General features: G+C 47.4%; 1 protein-coding gene across 2 annotated transcripts in view; it reads right to left on the bottom strand.

The window, feature by feature from the left end:
* TENM4 (teneurin transmembrane protein 4) overlaps nucleotides 1-24,263 on the bottom strand; it is a 768,234-nt gene that overhangs the window by 23,437 nt on the left and 720,534 nt on the right. For both annotated transcript variants that reach the window (XM_034759079.1, XM_034759080.1), the window contains 3 exons: nucleotides 20,667-21,544; nucleotides 9,451-9,623; nucleotides 4,400-4,635 (listed from right to left, as the gene is read on the bottom strand). In XM_034759079.1, coding sequence (XP_034614970.1) covers nucleotides 4,400-4,635; nucleotides 9,451-9,623; nucleotides 20,667-21,544 — 1,287 coding nt within the window. The remainder of the gene's footprint in view (nucleotides 1-4,399; nucleotides 4,636-9,450; nucleotides 9,624-20,666; nucleotides 21,545-24,263) is intronic.

The following is a 24,263-nucleotide window of genomic DNA, read 5'->3' as shown; positions in this document are numbered from 1 at the left end:
GCTGGGAGCCGGGCCGCCGGGGGGTGCGCTGGGAGCCGGGATCAGGGGGGTGTGCTGGGCCGCGGGGCCGGGATCCGGGGGGTGCGCGGGGCCGGGAGGCCGAGCCGGGCCGGAGCCGGGCCGCCGGGGGGTGCGCCGGGCCGCCGGGGGCCGGCAGTGCTGGGCGAGCCAGGGGTGGTCGGCCGGGGGCCGGGGCCGGCACCCCAGGGCCCGAGCCGACCCAGCCTGGGTCGCGCCTCCTCCCCCCACACCCCCCCTTACCTGCTTCAGGCTTCCTGCGAATTAAATGTTCGCGGGAAGCAGGGGAGGGGGCGGAGACTTTGGGGAGGGGGCGGAGTTGGGGCGGGGGCGGGGCTGTGGGCGGGGCCGGGGTCCTGTGGAGTGTCCTCCATTCGGAGGCACAAAATATGGTAACCCTACATGGATGGGCAAAGATGGAACTGAGGCAGGAGTGTGCATGTGCGGGCGGAAGATGAAGATCTACAGATAAAGAAGATATAGGAGGAAGAGGAAGAGAGGGCAGTGTTGATGATAACACCAAGGTGATGGATAACAAAGGTAATGGAGGGTCTGACATGAGGAAAAGAAAAGGCTAATGTGGAACCAAGGTAGATAATGCTACAATTAAACGTGCAGCAGTGTTGAAAACAGACTGTAAATGGGTAATGGGAGAAACGGGAAATCAGCCAAAAGCCCAGCCTCCGCTTCCCGCAGCTCCCATTGGCCAGGAATGGTGAACCGTGGCCACTGGGAACTGCGGGCAGCTGTGCCTGAGGCAGGCCAATGTAAACACTTGCATCTGAAGAAGTGAGGGTCTTACCCACGAAAGCTTATGCTCCCAATACTTCTGTTAGTCTTAAAGATGCCACAGGACCCTCTGTTGCAATGTAAACACTGTCTCGCGGCCCCGCCAGTGGATTACCCTAACTATCTTGACGGGCCACATGCGGTCAGTGGGCCGTAGGTTGCCCACCAGTGCCGTAAGTCTTTACACAGGCAACATCCCATTAGCTTCAATGGGAGTTTGCCCAAGTAAGGACCAAATACGGACCTCTAGATCTGGCCCAGTAACAACATGTTATTTCCTTAGATTTATAAATCTAAATCTTGTGCCAACCCTCTGTCCTGTGAGCTTGACCCTGAACGATACTGAATGCTGTGGCCCATCAATGCACTTGACCGTGGGACAGATTTTTATAGGTATTAAGACAACTAACTCTTATTTAAATCAATGGGAGTTCGGCACACAACTACCTTTAAAATCTGGTGCCATGTACTTAACCAGAGTCTTCAGGACTGAGATCTAGGTGGACAGCCCCTAAATTTTAATCCAAAATATACTCTTCCCACCTTTATACGTAATTAAATATCCTCCAGTTAATGTGAGGGACACTAACATAAACCCCAGGCTCGCAGCCCAGAATAGATCAATAAAACAGGTGAGCCTGCTTTGGAATTGCAGTGTCACTCATTACCAGCATTTACTTCTAACCTTCTTTTTGGGCTCCCGTAGCTAAAAATATTGTCAAAATAATGCGCATCAACATCCTCTGGGGCCAGCCTTTGCATGCGAGTTATAAAGCCCTGAAAATGAGGATTCATAATGAAAACGCAGAGGCAACCTTAACTATAAGAGTACAAATGGCACGTCTGTAATCAGAGCTCCATCCCCAGGGGTTGACTGAACACAGTTGCACAGAGAAAAAATATTGCTTGCATGGAATTCCCATGGCAAATAAGCTGTGGTTATCAGTGTGTCCGAGTCTGGGCTGGTTCTCTGTATAAATATTCTGGGGACGAGGTCAGAATGCTTTAATTGTTCGGTAATGGTTAGTAACATCATCTCCGAGATCTCTGCACTAACGCAGGCTGTGATGGGAGGTAGTGTTGTGACAACTAATGTTTCCGTGGCTGCTATCTTGCAGCCAGCATCCTGGTGAATATGAGACTATTCTCAATGGGTGCTTCCCTGGTTAAATAAATAAAACGGATTAAGCAGACAGCTCTGTAATTGTCAGCCATCCCACGTGCTCCACCGCCAGAGATTATTTTACATCCTTCTTTATTAAAAAGTTCATGCTCGTAAAAAGAAAAAAAAAATGAGCTACATTATCAGGAGCAGTGTTCTAGCTAACACTCCAATTTGGGACGGAGCCTGCGCACTGCCTTTTGTTATTGGCGGAGTGGAGTTTGCAGCCAGCCAACCAGCAAGGCCATCAATCTGTTGCGCCGATAGGGCCAATTAGAGCATGGAAGCTTTCATCGAGTCCGTGCAGGATATGTAAAGGTAAAGGTTTGCTGCAAGGGCTGCGACTGATGCAGCAAACAGTCAGGTCAGCAAAGCTGGAACTACGAAGAAGGCTGACAAACACTGTTACACGCAGTGGATCAGTGAAGCTGAAAATTAACACGTGTTAAGGGCCAAATCCTCTCCCCTGTGCAAAGCCTGAATATCCAGGATCCCCGATGGATAGATTCCTTAGCTCTTCCTTCTGCAGGCTTACAGAGGGGTAGATCAACTAGTCTGTGACTACTCTTGCACCATGCAGCCGGCACCCTCAATACGCTGGCTGTTATGGCTCGTGGATCAACATATTATTTATTAATTATGTTTATTATGGTAGCACCAAGGGACCAACTAAGAAGGGGGTTGGACACTGTACAGAGAATCCCTACCCCCAAGCGCTTCCATCTAAGCAGATCAGACAAACAACAGGTAGACGACAGGGATGGAACGTACAAAGCAGAGCGATCAATGTGATGGCAGCAAACATGTCAGTGTCACATTTCCCGCCTCCCACCCCCCACAACAGATCCACCAGCCACACACTTTCCTCTCCCACTTGTTAGCCTTTCATGAACAAAGGAAGAAAACAGGAGGACGGAAGCAGAGATTTAGGGGGTGTCTATGCATACAGCGCTGCAGCTACAGTAGCCCAGCTGTACCGATGCAGCACGTCTGGTGAAGATGCTCTATGCCGACAGGAGAGAGCATAACAAAAAGAACTAGATAAGTTCCTGGAGGATAGGTCCATCAATGGCTATTAGCCAGGATGGGGAAGACATGGGTGAAAGCTGCTTTGAACCCCAAAAGGCTTTTACACAGCTGCAGGGTTTGCAAGCCTGTCTATCCTTAGAGTACAGCTTGTTTGGTAATTTCATTATGTATTACATGGCAAAAGAATATTGGAGCCAACTGATCCACATGCACAAAAGCAGATTCTGATGAGGGGGGTTAAGATGCACATGCCCAGCTCCCAGTGACTTCTGCTTGCCAGAATGTTCTCTCTTGGTAATGAAGGAAACTGAACGGTCTGTGGTAATGTTCACGTTGGCAGACGAGGTCAGGGGTGGCTGAGCTTATACAGGCAGAGTGCGTGATCATTTGAGTGAAGAGTAGAAATGACCCAGGAGTGGCCAGGGGCACACAGCAGGAAAGAGGAGAGGATGAGAAGCAAGGAGCAGAACATTTATATTCTGAGACCCTGGGTGTTATTATTTACTGCCTAGCCCAAGTGTGCAGAAATAACTCGAATCCCAGCTCTCAAGTGACATTAACCAACACTTTGAGCATCACTCTCGGAAGGTCTGATCCTGCCAAGGGCTGAGCACTACCCCTTAGCTGCTCAGAGCCCTCGACTCCAGGAGTGGCAGCTCATACGGCTGTGTAGTCAATATTATTATTACAGCTTCATCAGCAATCAGCAACGGAATTACAGGCTTATGGGGGTAGAGCTTCAAGACGCTCTAACTAGCACATAAAATACATTGTCCTGTGCACAGCTGTGTTTTCCAAACATGTCATTTACAAGCACAGAAACTCTGCACCCCCCCGAAAGGGAGAACAAGAGTTAGAAGATGGGCTTTTGGTGTGCGTGGCATTCTCTGTAGGTACACAAATGCACATTCCCAGCATCCCACAGACTCAGCTCCTCAATGCAGTCAGCAGAGTGGCAAATTTAAGGAAATAGGAAGATTTTCAGAGACTGCATGTTGAATGAACAATGAGGTTTACAAATTGCCCTTCCTCAGACTTATGTTCAATCCAAGTGACTAGTGCAACTGGAAAGACAGGTGCAGCTTTGTGCACCTGCGTTCTCATCTGGGCACTTAACGTGCCCGTTATGTATGGTTTGGATGTGTGGCATTTCCCATAATACACAGGACCTGCAGGGGAACTTGCAGTGCTATCCATGACAGCTCAGTCAGGACGTAGGGAGATATAATAAAGGCTGTCTCAGCTAGGGATACAGATAGAACTACAGGGTCTGTCCATCCTCCAGGCTCAATAAAAAATCCCCATTATATTCATTGCAACTGGGTCCTGCCCCTCTCTACCATGAGACTGAATATGCTTGAAAGATAAAATCAAGTGTCGCCCCTGCTGCCTGTTGCTTACCCTCAGCCTGCGTCCAAAGACGGTAACCTGCCCTCTAGCTTGCTCCTTCCGCTGCCTCCACTCAACCAGATTGAGGCCATTGTCGATAGGCAGGGTCACGTTCCTCTTCCCCACCGTCGGGTTCACGGTGCCAGCCAGCAGGTGGGGCTCAGTCTGCAGTGCTACTTCCATGCCGTTAGCAAGCATCAGCCTGAGAGAGCCATCGGCGCCGATGTAGTAGCTGTTTCGGACTTGATCTGGAGAAAGGTAAGAGATGGGCTCAAGCCAGTGATTGAGGACAGAAACCCATATTTAATTATTTTCCTTACCTGAGTTCTTGCCAAGCGTTTTGATGACTTTTAACACTCACCTTTACTGTTTACCATGAATGTCTGTTTGGGAATTGTCCATTTCTCTTTCAAGTCTAGAGAAAGTTTCACTTTCTGGACTGCACACACTTGCACAAAAACTGTTATGCGGGTTAAACAAGACTACAGGGGAATAATGTGTAATACTCTGTCATAGTATGTGTGTTCAGGTCTCCCTGTAGGGGCTGGCCGCAGCAAGGATAAAAGCCCGCTACTCTCTTAGCTAACAGAGTTACTCCTTTAGCTCACATAGTGGGCGGGTGGGGTTTTGCTGCTGAAGGTCCTGAATTCTATCCCTTCTGAAGCTCATGTGTGTCCACTGTTCGTAATTTTACATCCTAAACAAATCCTGAAACATCTGTCTCTATATCTGTACATAGATATGTCATTCTTGAAAATATGTCTGTTTATATTAAGTCTTGTAACCTCCTTCGGTGGAGACCAGGTTCTGCAAGTGGAGCCAGCTGCTCTCCTCAGCCTTGTTCCTCCACCTCAAGGATTCTCACTATAACTCAGTGCTAACTGCTTTCCCAATGACATGCTCCTGGCTACCCTGAAAGAGGATTCTGAGGGACTAACAGTTGCTGTGGGAGCTGTGGGTCAGGCGAGTGCATAAGCACAGGGCTTCCATATGGCCTCCAGTGGATCCTGAAAGGGATCTTAGCAGTTCTACGGATTTCACGACTCAAATCCCATCAGTTCAGAAGTGGAGGGGAAGGGCAATATTCCTGCTTTCCCTCCCCAGGCTCCCCCAGGAGAAAACCAGGCAGAACCTCCATCAGTCAAAATTCACAATTTCCAAGCATCTAGCGGAGAAGCCTTTGGAGCGTTTGGGCTCCACTCAGTGGGAAAGGGTTGTTCAAAACCCATTATGCAGTGCATGCCAGCTCTGCAGCTCCTTCGAAGGCTGGGGAACGCTCCCATCTCTGTCTCCCTGGCTGCTGTAAATACCTAATTGTGAATACAAAAATCCCTTTAAAAATTCATGAAAACTGTTTTTCCATTTTGAAGCAAGTTACATTTGTTCACTAGCTGCTCTCCTGCAGCTCGAGGGGAAATCAGGTCAGAGCAAAATTATCATCTCTCCTCAGGCGAGGATATATTGGCAAATGGCACAACTGGATACAATTAGGAGAGGAAGCCTAAAGCTGGCTGGTCTCTTTCATTATGGGCCTGATCCAATGCCCTCTGTAGCCAAATGGAGTTTTCCAATGATCTCAGCTGGACCAGATAAGCCAAACGCATGCAGATAACTAAGCGATAGACTGACACTATTACTGCAGTGATACTGGAATTTACCAGTGCGTATCCAAGTACTGCAGTGATCCAGGACTGCAGCTCCAAAGCCCGTTGAATATCTAAATGGCATAGTTAAAGCCAACAGGAGTCTTTCCATTGACCTTCAACAGGCTCTGGATCCGACCCGTAGACACCAACGCCTTGAGACCCCAGGGGCACTGGAGAGGTAGACTGGCCAGGGCTCCCTGATTCTCAGCTGCCCAGACTTGGCATAAGAGCTGCAGCATAGCAAATTTAACTTATGCCAGTGGAGAATCAGGCATAGCAGAGACTCACTCTGCTCCTCTGCCCTCCTCACATCCGACATCCCCCCTCCTCCTCACCAGGATGGGGGGGTTGTGGTGCAGGAAGTGGTAGAGCTGCCTCTGGCAGCTTTACGCTGCACAGATGGGGACGCCGTCTATGGGAATCTCAGGACACTGTATGTTCGCCCTGCACCACATTAGCAGCGTCCACTGGTGCATCCAACCCCAAGAGCATGGTCTTCAGCAGCACACAGTCCGGGGAAGAAAACTCTGGACCTTCTACCTCCACCATTTACCCTGACAGAGACTCTCCCCTAGAGCTAGCAAGAGGGCTTTTCCCTGGAGCTCTGTGAAATCCAGCTGTCTGTGTGAGCAGGGCTTTACGTCAGCTTCAGTGTGGGTTTTGGTTCTGCTCAGTGTCACACTGAGTCCTGCATCAAACCGTATATCAGCCCAGTTTTGCGTTTGGTTCAGCCCGAGTATGCTCAGAGCTCAGTCCGGGTTTCTTGAAAGGTTTAAAGCCAGTTTGGGGCTCATCATGAAGCTCTGCACCAATCAACTATGCCAGAGCTCATGCTAAGAGTTCTGTCAGTACCTTACGTTCTCTGCTGAACAACCACTGAGAGGGAGAGACAGTCTTAAAACCCCCAGAGCCACTATCGTGGAGTGACACACGCAAGACAGTAAACTGCTGCTGCTCCTCAGCCATGCGCTGGTTGATCTGCACAGGGCAGACTCCAGAAACCTCTGTTCGGCCACCCCTGTGCTGCTCCCTCTATCACTGTCCCGCTGCCTTGGAACGTGTGGTTCCCCCTCCGTGCACTAGCTGTTTTGGAATTTTTTATGCTCTCTACCTGGGAGACCCCTAGGCTGAAGGCATAACACCACCTCTACCATATCATCTCACTCCACGCTCTGAGTTAGCTGAGTGTGTTAGGCACCTGGCAGGCTAATGCGCTTGGTTTATGGGCAGGGCCAGCTCCAGGGTTTTGGCTGCCCCAAGCAGCCAAACAAACAAAAAAACCCCAACCAAACAAAAAAAAAAAGCCGCGATCGCGATCTGCAGCGGCAATTCGGCGGAAGGTCCTTTGCTCCGAGCAGGAGTGAGGGACCGTCCGCTGAATTGCCGCCGAACAGCTGGACGTGCCGCCCCTCTCTGAAGTGGCCACCCCAAGCACCTGCTTGGTAAGCTGGTGCCTGGAGCCGGCCCGGTTTATGGGCCAACATGCAGTAGGGTGACCAGGTGTCCCGATTTTATAGGGACAGTCCCGATTTTTAGGTCCTTTTCTTATATAGGCTCCTATTACCCACCACCCGCTGTCCCGATTTTTCACACGTGCTGTCTGGTCACCCTAACATGCAGACTAGTTCTCTCTAACAATTTCTTCCTGAAGCCTCTTTTCTGTCCCCTGGCAGAAAGTCAGTTCTGGCTGAGCAAGGGAAAAGTATTGTTGCATCTTTTAAAGTAGGCTGCCCAACTGTGCCCTGGCCTAGACTTGCTCTGTAGGTGGTCCTTGCAAACAAGGCTAATTGGGATTTGTTCCTGATGGGACTGCACACACCTTTCAGACTCTGAAAGAAAGCTAACGTACCAGAAAGTTCACTTCATTTGGGAAAAGCTCATTTCCCCGCTCAATCCATTCTGTGAACTAAAAACACCGTCTGTCATTTCAAACTATTAAAAATGGCCTGTTGTCCTGCCTTGTCCCGTGTTGTTGGGGGATGCCACAATGAGATTTATTGGGCAATTTATTGGCCTTTGGCTCGGGAGGCATAAATCACATCGCAGTCAATTATCTCACTAAAGAGCCCCCAACAGCGGGTTCTATTGCTTAATTAGGCTCCTGAGGTGAAGCCAACCTCACGTCTGAGTATTTGCCAGACATCTTAATGCGTGGATTTTTGGCCAGGCTACTTAGGGTTCCAGTTGGTGTGTGTTCTGTAGTGCACAAGGAAAAATCGCCGCACACCAGCTATGCCCTAGGGCAATGTAAGGTACAGCCTGACAAGGCCTGGGTCCCAGACTGCTTTCTCAGGGGCCAGGGAAGGTGCTCACAGACATAGGAAGCAGTTTCCTATGCAGGAGATTACCTTTAACTATAGAAAAAAAGAGGAAATTAACCACCCAGGGATCTGGTTTTTAAGGAACCAGCATAAATGTGACTCCTGGGCTGACTGGGTCTGACGGAGACATTTCTTTCCATACAAAGGTGAAAACTGGTATTTGACCACAAGCATCTTCATTGGGCACAGAGCAGGAGTTAGCAGAGAAGGGGTGAGACAGAGCCTGCTGGCCCTTCACCCGAGGGAGCGAGACTGAGCACAGCCTGACCCCCAGGGAGCAGGGCTAAGCTTCAGATTCTCAGCCCTAAGAAAACTCTTGCCATCTACAAGCATTTCTGGAGTGTAACTTCTGCTCCCACCACAGTGCCCCACCTCAGCCTTCCTTCTACTCTCTCTACTCTCTTGCCTTCCTACCTCTTTCTTCCCCCTCCTACTTCTCTAACCTTCCCCCTCCCTACCTGTCCCTCCGGGCAAAGTCAGCAGAGCTGTGCCGACTTACACCAGCTGCGGATCTGGCCCAACACATGCAGCAATGACTGTGCTAACTTACCGCCTTGCACACATCCCCTCATCACTCACTCCTCCTTCCTGCTGCCCCCCTCCACTTCTTGCCCAGACACTTGGGGGCAGGGACTGTGTACTGGTCGTTTCCCTGGAGGGTGCTCAGTGCACACTGCACAAAGAATGACGATCCCCAATACGCAGCTTCCTTAATTGAAACCTACTCTGGTGGGGGACACAGTGACTCTTTAAGCGGGAAGCCATTAAAATGGTGAAGTAACAGGGTCTACCGGAGGAGCAGTCAGGTTTAGCTAGCCCGTGGGTTTGAATAATGATGGTAATGACGAGGGAGTATAGCACTGTACAGCTAAGCAACCAACTGAGAACCAAGTGGAAAACAGCTGCAGAATTGACAGCGAGCCCTGTCATGTTTCCTATTGCTTTGGTAAGTGGGTGCGAGTGGGAGTGCACCAGCATGTTGCAGGGCGCTGGGTGGAAGGTTTTTCTGGTGCTGGGATAATTAAGATGTCTGTTTCCTGCTGTGTAATCCTTGGCGTGCAGGTGAACGTGGGGTAGGGGCAGTCGCCGGGCTCACCTTGCAGGAGGGTGTAGAAGGCGCCTGATGCTGACAGATTGGTTGTTATGGTAACATCGTCCTTGCTGGAGGTTTCTACCTGGACATGCACTGAGCTGTCGGTATCGCTGCGGAAGCTGCTGACTTGGCCTGTGGGGAAGGTGACGTTGGTCAGGCGGCCAAAGCTGTCGTACCTGAAAAGGAGGACGGAGTGTGATCAGTACCATGAACAGAGGAGGGGGATCTACGTGCTGCTCTACGAAGAACAGGCCAGATCCTGAAGCCCTTACACAGATTCTACTGCGGCAAAGCTCCTGCCGATTTACCTGGCTCCCAGGACCCCCACTGACTCCACTGGGAGTTTTGCTTGCATTAAAGGGGTGCAGGTTTGGCTCAATAACTCAATAAGCAGCATGACAAAGAGGGACTACACACCACCAGCCCCTTCCATCATGACATTGCCCAAGCAGTTCCCTCTGCCAGAAAATGAGCTAAAAGCAGGGAGGTAGCAAGGGGACTATACCCTGAGGAGAAGAGCTTCCTAAAGCAGGATTTTCCCAAGTGTAAGCTGGGAGTAGAGAGCAATGGGAAACGAAAGTGGCACAATTCCCTCGAGCTCTTGGGCCCACTGAGGAGATACTACAGCGATGGGGTCATGGAAGCAGACAGGGAAAAGAAGGAGTAAGAATCCTGCCCCCCCCACAACAAAAATAACCAATGATAAATGGGGCTTAAGCCATCCCACCACCGTCCACTAAAGCATGACGGCAACTAGAGAATATAATGACACAACGTCCCCCACCCTCAAAGATCCAAAACCAGGGAAAAGTGTCCTAGCAGCACTATCCACCAGAGCAGAAGCCTGAGAGAGGCCATGGAGTTGTTGCTAAGGCCATGCCCATCACCATGATATCTGAGCCCCTAACAATGACAGAACAAATCGCTCACCCCCAAATGCGTCTTCCCCTGCTATTTCACACCGGCAGGCCCAAATTCACGTATGTTCCATGGGACACCAAACATGAATGGGCCAAATTCGACCCCGGGGCAAGTGGCTGCCATTTCACTGAAGTCAGTGGGGTGGTGGATGCTTACACCTAAGGGATGGAGTTGGCCCCTCATCTTTAAGGATGGGATTATTTTTAACCAACTTAAATATTTAAAATAAATGAAAGTGAGCAAAAGTAGTAACTGGCCATCTTCTCTACATTCTGGGCCTCAGACAGGGGTCTCTGGAGTCAAGGTCTAAGTACATTATGGTCTTCCCATCCCCTGGGTGACAAGGAGAGTCTGGCTCACAGTCATGTCACACTCTCAGTCATGGAATTATTCACACTTGGAGAGCTGGGCACAATGCCTTGGTAATTAATTACCTTGTTGTGAAAAGAGAGGGGAAAAGAGAATAAATTTAGGACAGTTTTTGTGAGTTTGGCATAGACCAGTTAAGCCTTTCCCGAGTGACTTTAGGAGCACAGGATTTGGTCTGCATTGCTTTTTTTTTAAAGCTGGAAGTCAAACAAAGCGCTCTGAATACAGAGTAACTTTCTTTGCTCATTAGTTGTTGGTTTGTCTGCGCTGCGACGGGAACTCAAGTGTTTTGGTTGCTAAGTGTCACTGTACCTCCTGTAAGGACATTTGTGAGTCTCCTACTTGAAAACATTATGTAACTTTATACATCAGCTGAGTCCCAGCAGACATCCTTACGCCACCTGCAGCGGCAGTGAACAAGGGACATTATTTAGTGTCTTTGTCCCATGGAGGAAGCGCATCACTGATCACTGTCCCCAATGGTGTGTTACATAACAGCACAAGGGCTTTTTATATTGACACCAGTATTTACACAGAGTGCCACCCTAAGAGTAGCGATGAGCTCAGATCCACTCCCGCCGCTCTGCCACCCGAACTTCTGTCTCTGAACCCCATAGTTCAGACCTGGAGCATTAACAACCTCAGGGCAAGGATGGTGCTAAAGAGTCAAGTCACATATAAAAACATGAGATGTTGGTCTGATACACCCCTGTTCTCCTCTTACTATGGGGCTAGTCAGGAGTAACCTCACTGAAGTCTAAGGGGTTGTTACTGGCTGCTATTTCACCCAAGTCCTAAGAGCACTATGATTGATCATAAGTGAACGAGTAATGGTCTCAAGTTGCAGTGCGGGAGGTTTAGGTTGGATATTAGGAAAAACTTTTTCATTAGGAGGGTGGTGAACCACTGGAATGGGTTACCTAGGGAGGTGGTGGAATCTCCTTTCTTAGAGGTTTTTAAGGTCAGGCTTGACAAAGCCCTGGCTGGGATGATTTAGTTGGGAATTGGTCCTGCTTTGAGCAGGGGGTTGGACTAGATGACCTCTTGAGGTCCCTTCCAACCCTGATATTCTATGATTCTATGAATGACATTCAGCCCCGTGCAGAGAGCCAGCAAAAGTCCCATACACCACAAGTGCCACTTACACATTCAAAATAAACCTCACAAAGCCTTTCAGTCCCAGTTTACTTCCCAGCTCCCCACAAACAGCCCTCCAGACAACAGCCTTCCTACCAGCACCCTCACTAAGACCTTGCCTACTCTTGGCTACACAGGTAGCGGCGTGTAACACATGCCGCAGTGAAAAGCAGGCTGCGTCCACACGCACTGCAGTGTGGAGCTACCCACCGCAGCGGAAGGCCTTTACTCGCTGCTTCCCCCTGGCCGGAGCCTTTCTCCACTTCCGGAGTCTTTCACTGCAGAAATAGCAGTGTAGACAAAAGAGGAGGCCCTATATTTAGCATATGCAATCCGGTCAAGCCAAGCCACTGCGTTCTTATCAACAGTGTTCAAGGCATGAAGACCTCCCGGAAGCGGAGTCATTTTGCAATCCTCAACAACATCTAGGAGGCACTGCATGGGCATGAAGAGAGCCATGCAGGGTATATATCCTAGGCTTTAGACATGTGCCTTGCTGTACACACTGCTATTTATACCTGTGCTAGCTGGGCACGCAGTGTCTGTACTGTACATGCCACTGTAAGTGTAGACCTACCCTAAGTCACCAGTTTGACACTGAGCTCCCGCCAGCCCCTCAGACACCCGTTAGCAATTCCAGACTCCCTCTACTCCCCCATCTATCCAGCACCCTTAGACACTTTTCAGCACTCAACCAACCACCAGTCACAAGCACCATCCAGTTCCCACCCATCTGCACATCTCAGACACCTGCCAGCACTCACCCGTTCATGTACACTAGCAGGTCTCCAGACTCCCTCTCATCTCACCTAGCTCAATGACAGAGGCCAAGTTCTCGGCAGCTGCACATCCTAGCCCTGCCGCTGCTTGGGGCAGGAGGATTTGGAAGTCTTCAAATAATTTACACATACACAAAGTAGCTCATACATATAGAAATATAGGTATGAGTGTGTGTATGTGTGTGTGTGAGAGCGAATTTGCATATATGCAAATTTTAGATGTCAAGGCACTTAGATCTTTATACAGGCTTATTATATTTACATCAGAATAAAAAAAACTAAACATAATTTAAATAAAATGTCACACATGCCGCTTAATAAAACACCACGGCTATGGTGGTGAATGTCACCCAACAGCCAGGAGAGGAATTTGGGGTTGAGAATTAGAGATAACTTGAAACATCTGCATTTTAAGTATTCTAAATGACTATTCCACCTCCATCCCATCTGCATTAGGAACCGATGTGGGTATGGTACTAGTTTACTCTGGGGGTGATATCTCACCTATTCGCAGCTGTTAAAAGGTCACATCCGACGGAGGGGAATGTGAGAAGGTAGCACAACTGCACTATTAACATTTTTATTATTATTTTTAATTAGTGGCAGATGAAGTGTAAAAAATTCATGTCCAAACAAAAGCCTTTTAGCACTCGGATGGCAACACAAAAGAAGGCTCAATATAAACGTGAGTTATGACCGACATTCCCATTTGGACACAAAGTACTTTTCTCATGGCACATTTCTTTTTCTCCTTTCTCATTATATATTTTGCTTATGACTGGAGCACTTTGCCCTTTTGTCTTGGATTAGAGTGTATGGTACATACAGGATGCTGTTTATTATAAACCCCAACCCCATGGGTCCCTCTGACTTTAAGGCCTCCGTGTTTCTGAATAGATAATAAGTTTTAACAAGTCAAAGTGACTGACATGGATGTTTCATCTCTTTTCACCTCCGCCTCCACAAAGTCATTTATATGACAGATTCCCAGCTCCGAGAGGAAGGCCAGGTGACTGGCTCTCATGTAGCTGCAGGTGTGTCCTGGTATTTGTAGTAAGATAAATCTCCTCTAGTCAATTCATTTCAAAGCTAAGCTGCATAGACCTGTTTCCACAATCTCAGGATTTAGAGGTGGCCCAGTTTTCATCACAACCGAAGACTTTTTGTGTTCTCCAAATGCTACAAAAGCACCAGAATTAAGGAAATTCTGAAACATGGGAATGAGCACAGCAGCACTCAGAGCAATGAATTCATCACCTGAGAATGCAGCTGCTGCCTCCTATTCAAACCGACTGCAAAGACTCGGCTTTTACAATTACAGTGACAACTATTAGGCCGGCAAAGGAAGCTGTTGCCATCCATCCCCAATTGGAAATTTATTTAGCTAAGGTTCAATGCACAGAATTAAAATGGTATTTGGTACTTACGAGGCCTAATTGTTAGCTTGTAAACATTCAGAGCTTTCATTTATCACATTACTGTCGTATAGAAGCGTGATCCCTGGGAATCAAAGCAGGGTCACAAGTACTGTCTATTCAGAAAGTCAACGTGTTCCAGGATTCCCGAGGCTTCCTCATCTTAGATTTTTCACATTTCATCAGCCTTTTGCAACTAGCAGTCAAATAGGTTGGAAAAATAAACCACACTAATGTTACATTTAGTGCCAAAGACTCTGAATGCATCTCACAAACTATATTTTGTGTGTTTATACACTCCACAAAGTCTAGCCTCTTCACAACTTTCCAAACGATATTTAACAAAGTTTTAAATATATAAAAACCCTATTGAACTACCCACATGTTTTACATACATGCAAGCTAACTTGCTCCTTAAAAACAGCCTGCACACAAAATCAATACATTCCACCCTATTATTATTAGTACATGCCAGCTCCCCAAATGGCCAACAGAAAAGAGGAGCCAAAATATATATATTACTCATTGAATGTTAAAATCATGCAGGCTTCAAACAATAAACAACTTTGATGTGTTTGAACTGTGGGCTCTCACTATTCTTAGGACATTAACAACTCCCTATATTTAATCCTGAGGGAATTCTGCACCAAAAAAAAAAAAAAAAATCTACACCAAAAAAATAAAAATTCTGTGTGCAATATTTTAAAATTCTGTACATTTTATTTGTCAATAAGTAAATGTGGAGGCTCCAGCATGGCAGTGGGGAGCACAGGTCACTACCTGCACAGAGATGGGAGATCACCCTGTAGCCCACACCCCAGGACAGGGACTCAGCAGTGAGACTGCACCTGACCCTGACACAGCACAAGGGTCCCAGGGTCCTGTCCCTTCATGCCAGGCTAGGGTTGCCAACTTTCTAATTGCACAAAACTGAACACGCTTGCCCCGCCCCCTTTGGCAGGGGGGTTGGATGGATGGGGGGAGCAATTCCCCGTACAATGATCCCTTTCCCCACAGTTGAGGAGTGATGGGGGCAGGATGTGGGCGGGGGGAGGGAGTATGGAGCTTCCTGCAGCCGGAGTAAGTTTCTGGGAATGGGTCTGACCCAGTGATGGCCTCAGCTGCTCCTTCCAGGGGAAAAGGATCTCCTGTCCTCCCTGCCACCAGCCCAGCAGAGACTAACTGCTGAGCCAGTGCAGGATATGAGCCACTGGCTGGGGGATTCCAAGCCCTGCCCCTCTGCAGTGATTTACCTCTCTGCTGGCTGATCTGGGCACCTGAAATGACATGCTCACACTGTTGGGGAGAGTCAAGTGACTGCTTTTGCGACTTCCCTTTGCTTCCCCATCAGAGAGTCATTTTTTCGCAGGAAAGCAAAGAAATCTGTGGGGGACATGAATTCTGCACGTTCAGAGTGGTGCAGAATTCCCCAGGAATATATATTTTAGTACCAGGTACCCAGAACTGCTGTCCCTGTGGCACAGAACATGTCCACAGAACTTATTCTGGCGCACAGGAGAAGTGTTATATATCTCTATAATTATCTAGGATTTTACTATAACTTCTCACAAAACGACTTAGTTTGTTTATCATTAATGGTGCCACATGCAATTCAAAACTAGACACACAATTATACACATCACAAAACCAAACATTAAACAAATAAGGAAATCACAAGAGGTTAACAGAAAGCAATTATAACTTCAACCTTGGCTCCAAACTCATTCACATTAATATATGGAAGCATTTCCACTTTCCAACATGCAAACAACCTTAACTCTGCCCCTGTGAATGGAAAAAAACCTACCCACAACTAGAAAGTTACTGTTGTTATTAATGAGTTGTGGCTTTTGCTAATTCACGGAGGGTGAAGTTCACTCCTGGGCAGAGGGCCAGCACACAGCCTTATTGTGCATTTCATCCAACATGCTTTTGTAAGCTGCTCTTTAGCGAGTGTGTGAGGCTTGGCAACTTTTAGTCCTTTATGAGACATCATCTCCATACAACGTAAAGGCCAAAAACTCAGCTGATGTAAATGGGCGTATTTCCATTAACTTCAATCTGAAGATCTGGTTCAAGAACACTTTTCCCCCTGTCTGTGAGTCACCTCTTGTAGGTGAGCAGCATAAATGGGTTTGGGGTTTCTGGGCAATTTGATCCTAAGCATTAATTGCAGTGATGTATAAACACCTATGTTTGCATCTGAGGAAGTGACCTTGAGAACTAATTGAGCAGACAAAAGACTTGAACTAAAAAGCCTTATATTGGCTAAATAATGCATGAAAGGGTTGACTTAGGCTCTGGGGGAAATTAAATTATTTAGCATACAGTGATACCATCACAATGAGCTAATCAAGATAATTACTACAGTCCTGACTTTATAAAAATGTTTTTTAACAAGGCTCTGGTTTCTGAAAAAAACGACTAATAAGCTATGTCCAGATTGGTAGCAATTCTTTCAGGTCAAGCTAAAGAAAACCCAACAAACTATACAGCATCCCTTCTCTCTGGCTTGAGGAGATGGACGGCGAGAGATTTTTAGCCTGATGCAGTTGCCGGGACTTGCTTCCTTTCCCATCGATTATTACTGACGAAGGTTCAGCGTGAAGGTGAGTATTTAATGCAGTTGCTTGGCAATCAGAGTCACAATAAACTTCAAAGGGGCATAGGCCTTTTTGCTGCACTGGAGTGAGTTTCTCTCTCAAAGAAGAGAAGGGTGAAAAACAGACTAACCTCCTGCTAAGTCCCATCCCAAGGGTTATGGAGCAGCTCTGTAGTCCCTGAGTACAGTAGTCCGCACAGCTCCTCTCCCCTTGCTGTGTGGGGAGGAACAGCCAGTCGTTCAGTGCTGCAGCAGACCTCCCCCTTCCCAGTCTGGGTCGGGATCTGCTGGGAGTCCCTGGGGAGCTGGATTCCATGGCGTGCTCCAGACCGACCTCCAATGCTAGATCCCCACAACCTGCCTCCTGCTCCACATACTAGTGCTGCACCAACTCAGCTGTGTCTTGGGCACGTTGTGGCATAAGAGCCATGATTTACCCCAATATTAGCAACAGGTACAGGGAGAAAACTACTTGCAATCAAATGCATGGTGAGTGGCTAGAAGTGTTCAATACAGCCATACCCTCTCTCACCATTGATCTTTGCACCTGAGTCAAAAGGTAAGATGTGACCCTAGTGGCTGTCCCCGGGTTCTGACACATTCAAACTTCCCCTTGAAGCAGCACCATGTACCCAACATGCTCACACTGGCACCTACCCGCTGTTCCTTTCCACCTTCACTCAAGTATGCACCTGCTGCTCAGTACTGCCACCTGCTGCTCAGTACTGGACCTCTTCTCTTTTCTTATAGGGTGATCATTTAATGTCATCCTGTGCCAGCATTTGTTGATGGGAGTCAAGGTAAAGCCTATAATGTGGAAATGTCCCCTGGGGCTCTGGGAGTGTTATGTAACTTGCAGTTAAATTACTTTCAACTTCTAGGGTGTTTTACATCTGAGGATCTCAAAGCACTTTCCAATCATGAATGAACATGGGATTTGTCTAAACTAGAGAAACATGCCCTGATACAAGCACAGTGATGTACATAGACTCTGGTGCACCTTAGTCTGGCAAATCAGTAACTGAGTCAGGAACACAGATCAATCCCGATTCCCACTCCTCTGTGCCAACCTCTAGCCAACCCTGGTTTCCATTTAGCTACAAAAGGTTAAAAGCTATCATGTGACTCCCCTGAAATGACCAGAGTTACACCAGGGACGCATCTGGCCCAGAATAAGTTTCACAACTTCCCCGTTGAGTTGTATAGCAAGAAATAACTGCGGGCTGTCATGAATATACCCACACAGCAGCTTGCCTTTTTTTTTCCTCTCTTACTTAAAAATTTGCTCTTGTATTTATGTCTATGACCAAAACTATAGAGGAAGTGGAGATAAATGTGATCGTTAATGATCCTAACATTTCGTTTGCTTAATTTTCCATGGTTAGCTCTGTTGTCAAGTGCAGGGCCTCTTAGGGTTTGTCTCCCTTGCCACTGGAGATAGACTTGTGCTAGAGGGGCTTAAGCAAGCACACTAAGAATAGCAGTATGGACACTGCGGCTCGGGCTGGAGCTTGGGCTCTCCAACACACCTGACCCCCTGGGCTAGACAGAAGCGTCGGCGTCTGTGGAGAGAGGAAATAGTGTCTTGATTTAGCACAATATTACAACGTAGTAGTGGGCTTCCACTCCTAGAGAAAAAGGAGAACTAGTTACGCTAACCCGCTCCCCAGAGAGCAACACTGGTATAGGAGGTGGAGAGATAGGAACTGTGATTCATTGAGGAATACAGAACCTAACTAACCTATCACCCCTCAGCTGATTTAGCAGAGGCTTTACATCAACCCCTTTCAAGGCAGAACCAGCAATACAGGAGGCTGCGTGGCTTAGAGCTCAGGATGCAGGAGACCTGCGTTCTAATCCTGGCCCCACTGCTGGGTAAGCGTGGCAAGTCACTGCCTCTCCGTGCCTCAGATTCCCCATCTTTAAAAGGGGCATAGATAGTGATACTTACTTCCCTTTGAGATCCACTGATGAAAAGTGCTATATAAGGCCTTGGTATTATTACTGAATATTAAGCAAAAAAAAAAAAAAAAAAGAGTGTGGAGCATGTTAATATGAAAAGGGCCAAAATGATCCTGGGTCTAACTCAGTTAGGGACAATAGAGATACAACTGGGGTAAATTAGGGGCAATGAAGTGTAAAAGCTGCAGTGAAGCACACGCCAATCTGGCCATTTATTCTTTGTTCTTTCTCTCTCTAAATCTCTGTTTCAGCCTTATCCTGCACATACATTCAATTCCATTCAGGTTTCTATACCAAGTCACCAACCTTTCTCCCGTTACCTGCTAGAGATGCACTATCTAAACTAAACCAAACACCCGCCCCAAATCATCCTTGCCTTGGGTTTCCCAGTGCATCCTGTCTTCTCTATGCCTGTGAGTCCCCTGGGACAGGGAGTGTCCCATAAAGCACTGAGCACACGGCTGGCATGTAACAAAGCATACCAATAACAATAATAATGACATTATAATCTAATGACTGTGGAACTGTCTTCCTAGGGGAGTGGTGTCAGTCCTACACCCTGAGCCATATAAAATTAGATTGGACAAAACACTGGAGCACAGATAGTAGGAGCTCTGGCAGGGGAGTGAACAAGAGACTGTCAGATTCTTTTGCCCACTTGGAAAATATTCAAATAAGCATATTAATGCTTTCTCCCATGCTGCCCCTCAACACGTGGGAGAAGCTCCCGTACCCATCCGCACAGTAACTCATTATCGTCCTTCAGATCCCTCCTTAAAACTCTCCTTTGCCATGAAGCCTACAAATAATTTACTAACAGTCGGCCTGCTGGTGAGCTGAGACACCACCTACCAGCCTGACCAATATTGTCTCACTGTGCTCCATTTCTGTCTGTCCCCATCTGTTGTCTCTTGTATTACACTTAAGATTGTCAGCTCTTTGGGACATGGAGTTTCTTTTTGTTCTGTGTTTGTACAGCACCTAGCACATGGGGTCCGGGTCCATGACTAGGTATCACTGGGGGTTACAGACCCATGCTGGCCTGACAACCAAGCAGTTAATGCAGCAAGTACCAGCCAGCGCTGATTGGCAGCCTCATAGCCGCTAGGAGAAAAAAAGAGCTGAGAAGCAGAGGGGAGTGGGGCCTTGAAGAGGAGCAAGCAGGCTGGAGATGTAAAGTCCTGCCAGCAAGCTGGTGAGAAGATGCCCAGAGACAACACCACAGAGAAGGGACGACCGGATCTACAGGCTGGAGAAGCCTACAGAGCCCAGGGAGGTAGGAAGGAGCTCAGGGCACAGCAGGAGGAGTTGTGGAGGATTGATTCTGCCTGTCTGGTTTAAGGACCCTGAGCTGGAACCCAGTGGAGTGGGTGGGCCGTGATTCCCTACAGACCTCTCAATAGAGACTTACTATTATCATCATCATCATCCAACATCACACCTAGGAGCCCTAGTGGGAGCTGGTGTGTCAATGCATCTGTGCCCCCTTTGGTCAGACAGAACGTTGCACAGAGTCAGCTCAGGCTGGCAGGGGCAGCCAGTCAGCTCCTCCTGGCTGAGTTTCTATAGTACTCCTGTTCTGGGCTATAGAGGGCGTTCGTTTCAGTCCCACTGGGGTGTGCGGGTTTTCCCCTGTACTTGGTGGGGTCAGCTGATCCTGCTCCTCTGCGAGCCTGGAAACTCCTTTGGATCTTTCCCAAACCCCAGACTGAGATTTTCAAAGCTCAGTAAGATTTTTCAATATCCAGCTTAACTTTCCCGTTCCAACTAAAATTCACGGCAATTGGGCATCCACATCCTTTAAGTAGCTTTGAATATCTCAGCCTAAATCGATAGGTAAAATTCACTCAGTGCAGAGAATTCAGTCCACACTATATACCCCTTAAATCCTATACTAAGAGCTTACGTGGGACCTGATGCTTTGCTCTTCGGCCATTCTACACTGGGGTGAATTTCATCCAGTGAATTTTATTCCATTAACATTACATGGAATACAAAATGGTGCCAAAGGCATATTATCCTAGCAGCACTTACTCATAAAATGTTGTCCATCCGTTTTCATTGGTCTTGGTGGCAAGAAGACCAGAGTTGCCATGGTACGTCATCAGACCCACTTCATGCCCTTGTGCTGTCACGCTCTTGAGAGCGCTGTTGGTGCCAATTGTCACCCAGTAGACCTGGCCATCTGGCACCACCAGCCAGAGTGGCATCCCAGTGGAATCTCTCCGGACATTGACTAAGTTACCATTGTTATCAGTGATCAAGGTTATGTCTCCATCTCCGGTGTAGGTAAAATTGTAAAGGTAATCTCCGGTGGGCAGGCTCTGGGTATAAAGGTGTTTACCGCTGGTGTCAAACAAGTAGAGTTCCTGGTCTATAGGAGAGGACAACTCATATAAGTTCTGTGTGTTGAGGTATGGCTTGTTTTTCCGAATAAAGCGGATTCGGATGTTTCCAAGGTCAGCAACATACAACTCCCCATCTGCGCACACTGCTAGGGAGGAAGGGGCATTGAGCTTGGCATCCTTTGCATAGCCATCATCCCCAGAGAAGCAGTCACAGTTGGCATCATTTTTGCAGTCACAGCTGCTTGGTGCACCAGCAACCAGGGAGATTTCCCCATTGGTGGTGACCTGCCTGATGCGGTTGATCTTCTTCTCGTCGGTCTCAGCGATATACAGGACCCCGTTATGGGAGACGGCCAAAGCCGTGGCAGATTCCAAAGTTGCATGTATTGCCACTTTGCTGAGGAGGAAGTGATCAATGCCTGGGACCTGGCAGTGCATAGGCCTCCCGGCCACAATGCGCACTTGGTGATTTTCAGAGATCTGCAACACAACGTTATTATCGAGGACATACAGGGAATTATCCATCGGGTTGACTGCCAGATCTGTGGGCCACTCTAGACGAACCTAACAATGGAACAACACAAAGAAACTGTTAAAATGTCTATTTTTTCTATTTGCTTCCCAAAATCAGCCTTATCAATCAAATCTCTAAAAGCTTCCACTCGTCCATCCAATAGCTAGGTGCGTAGTGTGTTTGGCATGTGATTAAAAAGAGAAATAAGAGAGAGAACTAAATAAATATTTAGTTGTATTGTGAGAGCACATCAAGGTCCCCAAGCGCCATTGTGCGAGGTGGTGTACAATCAGATAACAGAAAGATGGCCCCTACTCTAAACAGATTACAATCTAAGTGTTTCAGAAGAGGTGCCTAAATTGCATGTGTAAGCTACACAGGCTTGTAGACAACATGGGTAGCTGTTTGTGCTACTTAACGTGCTGTGTTGTAACTGCATATTTTGTGCATGCAAGCTATGAACATCTTTTTGAAAACTTAGTACAGGCCTTGGGATCCAGGCATTGGTCCTGAAACCATGGATAAATATGAATTCTCAATCAATTCAGTTTATTTATTTCACTGCATGAAATCAAATGCGTGCTTCACAGTGTTTTTTCATGTCGTTAAGCATTATGGAAGACCAAGTTTAAGTAATAATAATGCTTTACCAACTCATTTTGTATATGGGTAAACTGAGGCAGAGAGCAGTTAAAGCCACAGTGAGTCAGGAGTAGAGGTGAGAGTCTGGGATCCCAATTTCCTGCTCTAACCATGGAACATATTGGCTCTCAATTGAGGATACTGTTTGATTTGCTAAGAATAATGCCAAACCTAAGAGAATTTTACCTCTACATGGGTAACGTAGCTCTAACATGAAAATTTCAATATAATTTGGCATCCTTTTATATTCCAAGATATTTCAGTGTTAATGAGAGCTGTAGAAATACACTGTGAGATAATTTTATTTTGTTTCATATAAAAAGAAGTGGTTCGACATTGAGCTGAAGGGAGCCAAATAATTTTAAGAGGGTCTCCCGCAGCATGTGTGATTTTGCAGTGGGAGGGATGGAGAGCAGGTCTGTCTGGAGGATGTTTTGGTCACCTTAAAAAGAACGAGGAGTACTTGTGATACCTTAGAGACTAACAAATTTATATAAGCATAAGCTTTCGTGGGCTAAAACTCACTTCATCAGATGCATGCAGTGGAAAATACAGTAGGAAGAGATATATATACACACAGAGAACATGAAAAAATGGGTGTTGCCATACCCACTATAATGAATGTAATCAGTTAAGGTGGCCTATTGTCAGCAGGAGAAAAAACAACTTTTGTAGTGATAATCAGGATGACCCATTTCCAACAATTGACAAGAACGTGTGAGTAACAGTAGGGGGAATAGTTCTACTTTGTGTAATGACCCATCCACTCCCAGTCTTTATTCAAGCCTAATTTAATGGTGTCTAGTTTGCAAATTAATTCCAATTCAGCAGTGTCTTGATGGAGTCTGTTTTTGAAGTTTTTGTTGTAGTATTGACACTTTTAAGTCTGTAATTGAGTGACCAGGGAGATTGAAGTGTTCTCCAGCTGGTTTTTGAATGTTATGACGTCTGATTTGTGTCCATTTATTCTTTTGCGTAGAGACTGTCTGGTTTGGCCAATGTACATGGCAGAGGGGCATTGCTGGCACATGATGGCATATATCACATTGGTAGAATCTCTCCAGGGCAGGCTTTTAAACAGTTTTTTGGCCAACCGTTCTTAAAAGATCTCTCATAGTGATAGTCCTAGTCATAGTGAAAGATTCTAGGGTCCAGTTCCCTGATTCCCCAAGCTGCAGCAGCACCAGCCCTGGCCCTGGTGTAAGTCTGAGTTACCCGTTAGGTTGTTACAACATATGACAGCTGATTGTAGTCCCTAAGGGATCATATGCCAATTTAAAATGTGCAGAGCAGAGATGCTCATCCCCTCCCTGCTCCTGTTATGCCGCTTCCTTCCCCTGTACACTGGAGTAATGTTGCGCTGTTGTGACTTTACCATGACACATATCATGGCACACACACTGCAGTGCAATGTTAGGGTGCCCCTCTGCCTCTCTGATACATCTCCTCTTCCACCTTATCCCTGGCTGCTGTTTCTCCTTGTCCCCACCTTCTCTAGCTCTTTGGAAGGATGTGAAGGGGTCCCCAGTAGACTGAGGCCTAGAGAACTCACTCTCACTGCTGCCTTTGTATGAGCCCAAGCAGCATTAGCGGAGCTCCTGTCAGATCCAGACAGCCCAAGAGCCCCACATGGCTCTCGAGCCACTGGCCGCGTGTCACTGCTAGAGAGCATCAAACATATGGTCCAGTTTTGATCCTTCAATCATGTTCAAACTCTTCCTACACTTATTTATTAAAGAGTGACAGTTACAACACAGGTTGGCCTTGTGACTTCTAACACCCTAGTTTGTGAGGCATGAGTCTCAGTGCTAGACCCAGCGAGCTAAGCGCCGTCTAGTCTCCCTCTGCTCCACTCTCAAAAATCCCCATCTTTTCTTGGCTCCTGGCCTACTTTAACCCTTCCTGTGGTACAACATTATAGCCTGTGGTTTTCCCTTCAATAATTAGGGTTACCATACGTCCTCTTTTTCCCGGACATGTCCGGCTTTTCGGCAGTCAAACCCCCGTCCGGGGGGAATTGCCAAAAGGCCGAACATGTCCGGGAAAATGGCGGCTCTGCTCCTCCCCGACTCTTCGGCTCTGTTTAAGAGCCGGGCTGCCCGAGCGCTACCGGCTTCGGGCAGCCCC

The sequence above is a fragment of the Trachemys scripta genome, chromosome 1 (genome assembly GCF_013100865.1).
Source record: "Trachemys scripta elegans isolate TJP31775 chromosome 1, CAS_Tse_1.0, whole genome shotgun sequence".
Lineage (NCBI taxonomy): Eukaryota > Metazoa > Chordata > Testudines > Emydidae > Trachemys > Trachemys scripta.
The sequence above is the reverse complement of the archived record's forward strand: the minus strand, read 5'-3'. Positions and strand labels throughout refer to the sequence as shown.